At 43.5% G+C, this 12,557-nt stretch overlaps 1 protein-coding gene across 1 annotated transcript in view; it reads left to right on the top strand.

Moving 5' to 3' along the window:
• Positions 1 to 2,031: 2,031 nt before the first annotated feature.
• Positions 2,032 to 12,557, top strand: part of mindy4b (MINDY family member 4B) — an 11,199-nt gene continuing 673 nt past the window's right edge. The window contains exons 1-11 of the mRNA XM_044201933.1: positions 2,032 to 2,442; positions 4,146 to 4,286; positions 5,154 to 5,273; positions 5,542 to 5,639; positions 6,814 to 6,979; positions 8,181 to 8,246; positions 9,793 to 9,863; positions 10,152 to 10,224; positions 10,784 to 10,960; positions 12,266 to 12,446; positions 12,535 to 12,557. The exon at positions 12,535 to 12,557 is cut by the window's right edge and continues 673 nt beyond it. Of these exons, the coding sequence (XP_044057868.1) occupies positions 2,380 to 2,442; positions 4,146 to 4,286; positions 5,154 to 5,273; positions 5,542 to 5,639; positions 6,814 to 6,979; positions 8,181 to 8,246; positions 9,793 to 9,863; positions 10,152 to 10,224; positions 10,784 to 10,960; positions 12,266 to 12,446; positions 12,535 to 12,557 (1,179 nt within the window). The 5' untranslated portion in view covers positions 2,032 to 2,379. The remainder of the gene's footprint in view (positions 2,443 to 4,145; positions 4,287 to 5,153; positions 5,274 to 5,541; positions 5,640 to 6,813; positions 6,980 to 8,180; positions 8,247 to 9,792; positions 9,864 to 10,151; positions 10,225 to 10,783; positions 10,961 to 12,265; positions 12,447 to 12,534) is intronic.

The raw sequence follows: 12,557 nt of genomic DNA, 5'->3' as shown, positions 1-12,557 counted from the left end.
TAACTGATTATTAACGATTATTAACTTTATTAACTGATTATTAACTGTTATTAACGATTATTAACTGATTATTAACATTATTAATGATTATTAACTTTAGTAACTGATTATTAACTGATTATTAACTAATTATTAACGATTATCAACATTATTAACTGATTATTAACGATTATTAACTTTATTAACTGATTATTAACTAATTATTAACGATTATTAACTTTATTAACTGATTATTAACTAATTATTAACGATTATCAACATTATTAACTGATTATTAACGATTATTAACTTTATTAACTGATTATTAACGGATTATTAACGATTATTACCTTTATTAACTGATTATTAACTGATTATTAACGATTATTAACTTTATTAACTCATTATTAACTGATTATTAACGATTATTAACTGATTATTAACAATTATTACCTGATGAAGACGCATTTCTGTGTCGGTCAGTTTCGAAACATAATTGCAGAATCGAAGTGCGAATATTCTCTGAAATGAAAGTCGGACAACGTTGAGGATGATTTGAAAATACGTAGAATAAGAAATCGGTTTGAACTCTTCACATACGTTAACTGAGTATTTGGTGGAAGCGCTATTACTATTATTATTTACTTTAACTTAAACAACAAAATCAATCAATCGATACATTTGTTTTTGTTTTCTTTCCATAAGTTAATTGAATCCTTTTGTCTGAAGGAACACTTTGTAAAATATGTTTACTTATTATTTATAATGTTTTACCTAAATGTAAAGCACTTTGAGCTGCATGTTCTGTATGAATGGTGCCATATAAATAAAGTTTATTATTATTATTATTATTGATCGTTTTGTTGACTTTGTGTCTGACATTAATCTTCTGTCAGGAAACTCGAGTGAAGCGACGTGAGCTCCGAGCACAAGGTGAGTTTAAAGACACTTTCATGGGGGTCTCAGCCCCAGAACACTGAAGCTCCGGACCCCCCAGGAGGGTCGGACACCTGCTTCCAGAGGAACTCCCTGGTCTGGGGTTTCGATGATGGCGGTGGCGAGCGCTGGCTGACACGTGGGTCCTAAAGCTCCCAGAGGTGCTCAGCTGGGCTGAGACCTGGTGACTGGTAACTGGTGATAATGTTAACTGTGTGTGTGTGTGTGTGTGTGTGTGTGTGTTCAGATGGAGGCGGAGCTACAGCAGATCCTGGTTCAGGTGTCTGACCTGCAGCGCTGGAGGGAACACAACAAAGTTCAAACGTCTGTCTGTCTAGTCGATTGATTGATTGATTGATTGATTGATAGTTATGGCTACTGTATCTATCTGTCTTTTCTCCGCAGGCTGCAGTCAAACCCTGGGATCGTAAGTATCTATCTATACATTTATACATATATTTAAATATCTATCCGTCTATACATAAATGATACGCACATCTATGCGTCTAATTATACGTCTGTTTATCAATACATCAATAAATCTATTTCTCTATTCGCGTGTAAATGTAGATTTAGATCTATAAATCTATACATTACGACATCTAATAGTTTGTTTAAAACTGATTTTGTATTTATTTTGAATGCAAACGTGAAAGAAACATCAACATAAATTAAACATTAAACCATTTAAGAGTAACTTTAGGTAAAACAATATTTCCTATCTTTATAAACACATTTTTAAGCAAAGAAATAAATATTCCCCTATTAAATTGTCAGTTACTGTCCACGGACGGAGAAAATGCTGACCATCGCAGGTGTAAACAGGTAGATGTTTGTGTTGAGAGGATGATGAGGGTCACATGGGATCTTCCTCTCATCCACAATGGCCTCAGATAGGCTTCCAGTAAACTTGCTGTTGATTGGTTTCTGTGTGAGCCACTCAGAGGAGGAGACAGTGGCCATTAATCAGGTGAGCCGGGACGGTTTGAGTCTGACCGACCGCCCTCTGCCGGTCCTGAGGCTCTGCTGCACGGAGGTCAGTTTCCAGCCAGCCGGTCTGCGTGTTTGTTGCACAGAATCTGATCCTGTAACACACACACTCAGTATTCAGTTTCACTGGTGATGCTGGTGAGCTTCTGCAGATCCACCTGTTGGTCTCAGTCCGCTCGGAGCTCAGCAGCAGGCTTCTGTTCAGGAAGTTCAGGAGGAACAACAGCTGATTCAGGAGCAGGTGGTGCTACTGCTGGTATCATGGTACAACAGCAGTAGCACAAATATTATCATCATTATCATGTGCATCGCTGTTATTGCTGGTAGTACTAGAATGAGTAATATATCAGGTTAGTTATGTTAGTGTGATATTATCTGTTGTAGAGTAAGGTGTAGTAGCAGTAGTAGCAGAACAACTAGTACTGTTAGTAGTATTACTAGTATTAGTTAGTAGTTATTTAGTAGTTGCTGGTGATGACAGACTGCAGACCGGACTACATTGAGCTGCTTCAACAGGAAGTCAACAAAAATCCCGACGTGAGTGACGACAATTTACTTTCGGCTTATAACTGTAAATATTACTACTAATACTAATACTACTATTACTGTTACTACTACTGTTACTACTACTACTATTACTTTTACTACTACTGTTACTACTACTACTACTGCTACTACTGTTACTGTTACTACTACTGTTACCACTACAACTACTACTTTTACTACTACTGCTACTACTGTTACCACTACTGTTACTGTTACTACTACTATTACTTTTACTACTACTGTTACTACTACTACTATTACTTTTACTACTACTGTTACTACTACTACTACTGCTACTACTATTACTGTTACTACCACTGCCACCACCACAACCACTACTTTACTACTACTGCTACCACTGTCACCACCACTGTTACTGTTACTACTACTATTACTTTTACTACTACTGTTACTACTACTACTACTACTACTGCTACTACTACTACTACTACTGCTACTACTACTACTGTTACTACTACTGTTACTGTTACTACTACTGCTACTACTGTTACTACTACTGTTACTACTACTGTTACAACTACAACTACTACTACTACTACTACTGTTACCACTACTGCTACTACTGTTACTACTACTGTTACTGTTACTACTGCTGCTACTACTGTTACTACTACTGTTACAACTACAACTACTACTACTACTACTACTGCTACTACTGTTACTACTACTGTTACAACTACAACTACTGTTACTGTTACTACTACTGCTACTACTGTTACTACTACTATTACTACTACTGTTACAACTACAACTACTACTACTACTGCTACTACTGTTACTACTACTGTTACAACTACAACTACTGTTACTGTTACTACTACTGCTACTACTGTTACGACTACTGTTACTACTACTGTTACTACTACTACTGTTACTGTTACTACTACTGTTACCACTACTACTACTACTTTTACTACTGCTGCTACTGTTACTACTACTGTTACTGTTACTACTACTGTTACTACTACTGTTACAACTACAACTACTACTACTACTACTACTGCTGCTACTACTGTTACTACTACTGTTACAACTACAACTACTGTTACTGTTACTACTACTGCTACTACTGTTACTACTACTGTTACTACTACCACTACTACTGTTACTGTTACTACTACTGTTACCACTACTACTACTACTTTTACTACTACTGCTACTGTTACTACTACTGTTACTGTTACTACTACTGCTACTACTGTTACTACTACTGTTACCACTACTACTACTACTATTGCTACTGTTACTACTACTACTACTACTGTTACTGTTACTACTACTGCTACTACTGTTACCACTACTACTATCATCACTACTACTACTACTACTACTGTTACTAATGTTACTACTACAACCGCCGCTACTATTACTGTTACTACTACTACTACTGTTACTGATACTACTACTGTTACTGCTACTACTACCACTACCATACAATAATACAAATATGAATAACAATAATACTAATATTAACAACATTAATAATAGTAATAATGTTACTAATACTTCCATGGTTCCAGATGCAGATACAGTGATTCCCAGATCAGGTGTACGCCCGTGTCCAGTGCTTTCCTATTCTGTCTGAAATGAACACTGCAGCCTCTAGGGGACGCTAACAGGGATTTAGACCAGGTTTTTGTTAGGTGTGCTGAGGTGTTTCCTCCTCTCCTCAGAGGCTGGTGGATGTGGGGAAGGAGGAGGAGCAGGAGGAGGCGCCACCCTGCAGGACCCTCCCGCAACTCTGCTCCATCCCCAGGAGACTGGTCATCTCCTCGGGCCTTGGAGGAACACCGGTCACCCCACAGCTGACGGAGGTGAGACTGACTGAGAGACAAACGTTCACTCGAAGTCTGTTTCAGTGGAAACATGAACAGGTCACTTCACACTGCTGTTGTCTGGAAGTTAAACTGACCACAGACCAGCTGATAACACACAAACAAGCAGCTCCTCCTTGGAACTGGGTTTGTTGAAATGGGGATTATATGGTCATGATGGGGACGGAGGGGTGCACTGTATATGAAATCTAATACAAAAGTTTTGAAATATTGAAACTGAGTTTTGAAGGCTTGCATAATGTTTTGATAGACAAACAAAATTCAAATCTCTGCAAACATTGTCTTGTATTTGAGTTTTCCGTCTTCACAACTGCAGCACTCTGTTCAGTGATTCTCCCAACACATTTTCAGAGTTTCAGATTTGTCACTGTTCTCCCGGGGTATTAGTTTGTTTTCCAGGTTTGAAACCTTGTGCATGGTGATCTGAAAACTGGTGCGCATACGTATGTTTGGAGAAACGTTTTGAAACATTGAAACTTGAGTTTCGAAAGGGCAAATCTTTATTTTGAGACTTGCAGATGTACATTTGCACTTGTATTGCTGACTTTACAACACACACTTTTCAGAGATCTGCCCTCACAGCTGCAAGCTTGTGCGTCACGTGAAGTCCAATCACACGTCGTATTTACCAGGTTAATACGCTATGTAACCTGTATTGTTTTCTTTAATGACAAAAATGTACCACATTTGGTTGAGTTTAGGTAGAAGTTGAAAAATGTTGTGCTGGGACGAAGCTCTACCTGAGAAATGAGTTAACTTCGCCCAACACTGTGATCCACCTGCGACCCCAGCAGGACCGACCGCACCCAGCTCAGTACTCGTGTTTCTGCTTGTTTTCATGTTTAGAGCCTGAGGAGGATTTTGTTTGGTGGAACGTTTCACGTCTTCAACTACGAGTGGAGGAAATCTTTCTTTCAGTTCAGAGAGCCGAACTCTGAGTTATCCTACGCTCTGGAGACTGACAGGGTGAGAAACTGCTGCTGATGTTGGCACAGATACTACTTCTAGTCCTGCTGTTAGAGGTGCTCTTACTTCAATGAGTGTTAATACTGCTACTAACTTTCCCAACAGAACTCGACTGTTACTGTTGGCTTCTACTTCTAATTCTTTACTTCTACAAATTCTGTCGATACTACTTCTAAAACCAATCACAGGTTTCCATTATCGTGATAATGGTCTATACACAGTTTTAGTTTTAATATAAGTCTCACCTGGTCAGGTGTGTGTGTTTCAGGGCGGGGCTCGGGCCATTCAGATGGTCGTCCAGGCTCGTATCATTAAATACTTGCTGTTCATCCGACTGAGCAGCTCAGACGGTCGGACGCTGCACAGGTGAGGACAGATCTTCATTACAGGATCCTGTTTGACATGTCCAGAGTAAAGATGATACTTCCACCTGTTAACAAGATGATGTCACATGATGGAAAACAAACCTGCAACATGATAGTTTGAAGTGAGATGATACAACAGACTGCGGCCTGAAAAATGACCATCGAGCTTAATCAACACCTCTCACTGTTCCAGCAAACATGAAATGATCATTTTGGTTTACTACGACTTATTTTTGTAATTTCTGTCAGTAATAATAACACTGTATCATCTGGGAACATGGTGACTTCACTAACTGCAAGCAGTAAAACACATTTCCCAAAATATCACAGTTTACAAACCAACTACCTGCTACAACTCTGACCTCCTGCACAGACTGCAGCTGGGGGCACAATTTTACTCTGCAAGGAGGGATTACTGACAGTTTGACCTGCAAATATAGTCCACCCATCCATTTTCTGAGGCTTATCCAGGTCACAGTGGCAGCAGACTAAAGCTTAAATTAAACTTTCATCATCTACATACCTTTGTCTGCAAGGGCCTCCAAAGACATCCATGTCCCTTTCCCGAGCCACGGCTTCAAGATACTTTTGGGGGATCCTGAGATGTTCCCAGACCAGATAGGGTACATAAACCTTCCAGGGTATTCTGGGTCTGCCCCAGGGTCTCCTGCCAGTTAGACTTGCCTGAAAAACCTCCCAAACATCTAGCAGACATCTTGATCAGAAGTCCAAACCACCTCATTGGACTTTTGTTGTGAAGCTGCAGTGTTTCTAAACTAATTTCGGCCACTTGTCTCTGCGTAACGTGGACCCTTGCGCCTACACAGGCAGGCAAAGTATTAGTAGTAGTTTGAGCTTAAGATGAGCACAGACACCCTGCAAAGGCAGCTCATTTCAGCTGACAGGATCCACAATCTCATTCAGACCACAGCTGAGGGCTGGAAGGTAACTACTGGCATACTGAGGTTAGGGTTAGGGGTTTCTGCTAAACAGCAGCTGCAGAAACCGGTTCCAGATCGAGTGCTTTAGATAATCTCACTAAACAGGCTTGTGTCCAACCTGGCTGATTGTCTCACTGCTTCTGTAACTTTTCAGACTTCTTTTTAGTGATGTCACCATGTTGCCAGGTGTTTGTGTTATTTTGTCCACCCTCTGTCTTTTACTTCTGTCTCCAGTCTGTGTGAAGTAGGACAGAAGGATCAGGAGAGGGCGCTGGCGGCAGCGCTGTCCGACAGCCTCTGGTTGGCCGGCCAGGAGGTCAGTGCCACCGTTACCTTGGTAACCGAAGACTACTGCATCACACCTCACCTGGACTACAAACAGGACAACTTCACAGAGCGGGTACCGGGCAGCACTGACAGAGATCATACATGTTGAAGGGATAGTTCGGGTATTTTGAAGTGAGGTTGTTTGAGGTACTTATCCTCGGCCCAGTTTGGAGAAGCAGACAGGAGTCCCGGCAGGGAAGCAGAGCAACCTACGGCTGTGGACGGGGGCAGCAAAAAACTATTTTACACATATCCGTTTAAGTGTACGCCATCTTTAGAATATTTTCTAGCAACGACGAAATGCCGTTCTCTGTGGAGACAAGAGGACAGCTTTATGAACCGGAGTATGCAGAAGAAGAACTTCTGCAGATGGAGACTGAAAGAGAGAGAGAGGGGAAACGTCTGCATTTCTTAACTGGTTGTTTGGTGAGTCGTTTCATTTATTTGTAGGTGTTTAGCGCTATCTTACCTAACGGTTGGGTACAGCAGAGCTCTTCAGCAAGCGTCAATAATGACCACTGCAAACGCGGAGTTGTCTCACTGTGGAGTGTTGTTCGCGGTTGACAAAATGTAGTGCCAAAGGGCTGTCTGACGGCGAGGTAAAGCGGTGAAAAATGTTGCCGCCCCCGTCCACAGCCGTAGGTTGCTCTGCTGTCTGCTTCTCCAAACTGGGTCATGCCGACCACCGTCTACTGCAGGTAAAACACTGACTATGGATAAGTACCTCATACAGCCCCACTTCAAAATACCCAAACTAACCCTTTAAGATACAGAGGGGGGACAAACTAAAGGACGAAGCTGAATAACAGAGAAACACACCAGCTGCTTCGGTGCAGCGGCGCTCCCTGAGCCCTTTGGTGAGGATCAGTCACCTGACCTCGGCCCAGCGTCACACCTGTGGAAGGTCTCAGGTGTCAGACAGCGCTCTGCAGCAGCGTCTCCATCAGACCAGATGGTTTAATATAAACCTTCAGATCTGCGTGGAGACGTCTGTCTCTGCTGCCGTCTGTCCTTCAGCTGGTGTCTCTACCTGCTGCACTCAGGTGTGTCTGACCTCAGAGACGAGCTGCTTAATAAAGGCTGGATATATAACTGAGGGAGCAGCTGGTGGAGGAGGCGCTCGTCCTCCAGCAGAGCTCCTCAGACTCCAGCAGCCCTGAAGCTGCTCTGGAGGCTCGTGGAGGCCGGACTCCACGCCGACACACTTCCTGCTGCTGTTACCTGTCTGTACATTACACCTGTTAATAACTGTGAACCATCTTACTGTCTTTCAGTTGCAGCTGTTCACATTTAACAAGGAAGAAGACGTCAGGAAGTTCATCCTCGAGCACATACAGTGTGTGAGTAAATCCAGAGAACCAATCAAGAATCAAGCTCTTCATCTTTTTATCTCAGTGCTTCTGTGTAAAGTTATCATACCAGCACATACAAGACAAGGGGGTTCATCAAAGGTAGAAAATAACCAATAATCAGAATCAGAAATACTTTATTGATCCCTGAGGGGAAACTCTTTTGCTACAGCAGCTCGCTGTCACGTCAGTGCACACAGGAAGAGAAGCACTAAGCAAAAAATATAATACACTATAATACAGGTCAGATAAATTAAGTACAAAGTGGATATAAGTATAAAATAAGTGTGAAGTACCAAGTGGATTTACCAGTTGATGATAATAATACGGTATAAGGTAATTGTGAACTGCCAAGTTAAGTGTAGCTTATTTATAATGAGACGGAGGATATCGCACAGCAGTAATAGAAGTGACAATAAATATCAATAAATAGGGAATTTTAAACTGAAAACAGAATATTGCACGATATCTCAAGTATTGCAGAGATGTTAATGATCAATGTCCAGTTTAGTGACTTCGGGTCACACAGACTGACACTTAGAGGGAGGAGTTAAAGAGTCTGATGGCCACAGGCAGGAATGACTTCCTGTGGCGCTCTGTGGTGCATTGTGGGGGGATGAGTCTTCCGCTGAAGGTGCTCCTTTGTTTGACCAGCGCGTCATGGAGCGGGTGGGAGACGCTGTCCAAGATGGCGTGTAGTTTACCCAGCATCCTCCTCTCTGACACCACCGCCAGAGAGTCCAGCTCCACCCCCACAATGTCACCGGCCTCACGGATCAGTTTGTTGAGTCTGTTGGCGTCCGCTGCCCTCAGCCTGCTGCCCTCAGCCTGCTGCCCTCAGCCTGCTGCCCTCAGCCTGCTGCCCCAGCATGCAACAGCATACACAGTGCCGCTGCTAGCCATTTTGGTGCCCTAAGCATAATTCCTTTATTATTCGCCCGCGCAAACAACCGGAACGGACCATCCGGCACGGGGGGGCACTAGACTAGAGCAATTATTAAATATCTTTCTTGTTCCCCCTTTTTTGTTACATATACATGGCTAAAATGTGCCTAATATTTCTATAGGCTAATGAAATAATACCGGCATTTAAAAAAAAAAATTCATTAGGCTATTTTTGGTGCCCCCTCAGCACTTGAGTGCATGATGCGCGTGGTGGGAGCGGCGGCGCTGAGCATACAGGACAGCACTGGCCACCACAGACTCATAAAACATCCTCAGCATCGTCCGGCAGATGTTGAAGGACCTCAGCCTCCTCAGGAAACAGAGGCGGCTCTGGCCCTTCCTGTAAACAGCCTGAGTGTTCTTGGTCCAGTCCAGTTTATTGTCCATGTGGACTCCCAGGTACTTGTAGTCCTCTACAATGTCCACACTGACCCCCTGGATGGAAACCGGGGTCACCGGTGCCTTGGCCCTTCGTAGATCCACAACCAGCACCTTAGACTTTGCTGCAGATGGTTCTGCTCGCACCATGAGACAAAGCTCCATGAGAATTACCCAAGCTAATTAGTGATGATGACTTCTGCTCTTGTTGCAGTTTAAAGAGGAGGGGAGTCATGGAGTCATCCTGTTCCTGTACAGCCTCATCTGCTCCCGGACAGTCGACAGGTAACAAGACAGAAACCTGAAGGTGATGTTAGCGCCCCCTACAGGCTACAGAGGTCATCACATCCTGCAATGTGAAAGTGTTGGACTTCTGACCAATCAGTTCTCTTGGAGCTGCTGCAAACTATACGATTGGATTGAAATTATGTCATTTAACAGTCAGACAGCAGCTGGACTTCCACAAGCAGATGTGACACTCTCACAGCGACATTAACCTGCTAACATGGAACAGCCGCAGAGCTTTATGACGTGTTGAATATTTTAAACCATCTGTCCTCCTCTTCCTCACAGGCTGAAGGAGGATCTGGACTCGACCACCTCCCACCTGCTGTACCTCAGTCTGGGAAACTTCGTCTGTCGACAGGTAAGAAGCTTAGCTGTTTTAGAAAACACCCCCGTGTTTAGAAAAAACAGCATTAACACAGATGAGCAAAACTTCAAGGTCCAGTGTGGAACTGGTCCAGGAGCAGCTGTCGGCAGAAATATAATATTCATAAGTGTGTTTTCATCAGTGTTTAATCACCTGAAAATAAGAACCGTTGTGTTTACGTTACCTTAGAATCAGCCTTTATATCTACAGAGGGAGCGGGTCCCCTTCCACGGAGGCCGCCATGTTGCACCGCCATGTTTCTACAGGAGCCCAGAACGGACAAACCAAACACCGGCTCTGGATAGGGCCTTTATCGAGTTTCACGGCCGCCGTAGTTCCTCCTCCACGCCTGGAAGGGGAGGGCGAGGCGAGCGGTGTTCACGTGGCTGCAAACTGCAGTTTCACCACTAGAGGCCGCTAAACGCTCCACACTGGACCTTTAAACCAGAGAGGAGGAACTCTTGTTTGTAGAAGTGAAAACATGGACAGTCGCGGTGCTCCTACAGTATCTGAGGTTGCTTCACAGGTTGTCTCTCCTCCTCGGTCTCTGCAGGCTTTGCTGAACCTGATGCTGACAGGCAGGGCCAGTCCCAACGTCTTTAATGGGACTCTGTACTTTGGAGAGGACGGCCGGCCTCTGGAGCGCCCCCTGCAGGGCATCCTGTCTCGCAGTGACGTGGGATATCTACACTGGAGCCGAGAGCAGATGGAGAGAGGCAGACTGCCACAGGTGGATTCAGTTTACGGATTACTGCTACTAATGCTGCTGCTGCTTTTTCAGCTGTTTGTTGTTGTGTTGTGCATCAGACGCAGTGACATCACAAATTAGGAACGGAGCAAAACTGCAAAAGTACAAAAGAGTCAAAAAAAATCTTTACGTTTTTGTGGCTACTGACGTTACTGCTGATATCACTACTACAGTGTTTCTGAAACTGCTCACAACACACCTGTGGATTATCTCGAGTAACCGCGACATGATTTCTGGAACGAGACGTCGCTGTTGAGGTTTTGTTGGCGCTTTGAGTATCGAGCCAGGACAGTGACTTTAAAATCTGCCACTGAAAACAAAACCGGAAGTGAAAAAGGAAACATTGATACTGGAAAACGTTGTCACTGAAAAATGAAAGACATTAAAAATGATTTCATTTTATTCAGATATGTTTTGCATTCTGATGTTTTTCAATGACAATGTGATCTTTTCTTTACGCTGTCAGTGTTTTTCCAGTGTCACTGGTTTCCAGTTTCAGCTGCACCGACCGCAGTAATCCTCCGACTACTTTTGTCTTCAATGCCAAATTTTAAAGTCACTGTCCTGGTTCCATGTTTGAGCTCCACAAGCCGAGCGCCATCTAGTCCCATTATATTCAAAAACCACAGACATCTCTTTGGCCGATATGTCCAAAACTCAGCAGCTCACACCAAAACAATCTGGATGGATAATTAGCTCTGCAGGTGAGCAATGTGTCTGTCCCTTTAATAGGACTCTCAATCTGCTGTTCCCGCTCAGGTGGAATTACTTGTGTGTCACAGTGAACAACTGATTTATACTGCAGTGTCTGATTTCACCACCTCGACACCCGATGGACGTATCGTGTTTTAATTACACGCCGAGGATATTGTGTTTACATCAGTTAAGTCACTATTAGATAACATCCTAAAGACACATTCTTTAAATATGTGGCGTTTCCTGTGTGAACTTGCGCCTCCACTTTTTACCTTGAATATTAATGTTTCATTTCATAAAAGTGTTATTTTATATGAAATGACGATGAAAAGGAGATTAATAGACAAAATAATCGTGTTATGTGGTGTGATGGTTCTGTAAAGACGCACAGAAACGTCGGCAGGTCTGCGAACAGAAGGGTGTTATGGGTAACCGGATGTCGCAGAGCCTCGCTGACACGCATCAACAACCCGATTGGCTGATTCAACTCCTGTCGGGGCTGAACAGCAAAGAAAAAACACGTCAACGTAAAACCGAAGAGTCTCGAATGTTGTAGTCTCACGGCTGTACTTCCCTCCGCTCTGCCTGCAGGTGGGCAGCATGCTGAAGACGCCCCGGTTTCCCGTCTGGCTCTGCTGTATAAACAGCAGCTTCTCCGTCGTGTTCAGTCTGAACCGCTCGCTGCTGTCGGACTGGAAGATGGAGCATCTGTTCCACCTTTACTACTACAACGGCCAGAGCTCACAGACAACCACAGCCAGACTGACTGTAGGTGAGGACCACCGTCATACCGGGTCAGGGTCTCCGTCAGCGTCTGTTCATGTCTAATCCAGCATGTGTGTTTTCTGGTCGTCATGCAGATACTCACTCCCACCACTGGGAG

Source organism: Siniperca chuatsi, linkage group LG7 (assembly GCF_020085105.1).
Source record: "Siniperca chuatsi isolate FFG_IHB_CAS linkage group LG7, ASM2008510v1, whole genome shotgun sequence".
Classification (NCBI taxonomy): Eukaryota; Metazoa; Chordata; class Actinopteri; order Centrarchiformes; family Sinipercidae; genus Siniperca; species Siniperca chuatsi.
This window is presented reverse-complemented; position numbering and strand designations above follow the sequence as displayed.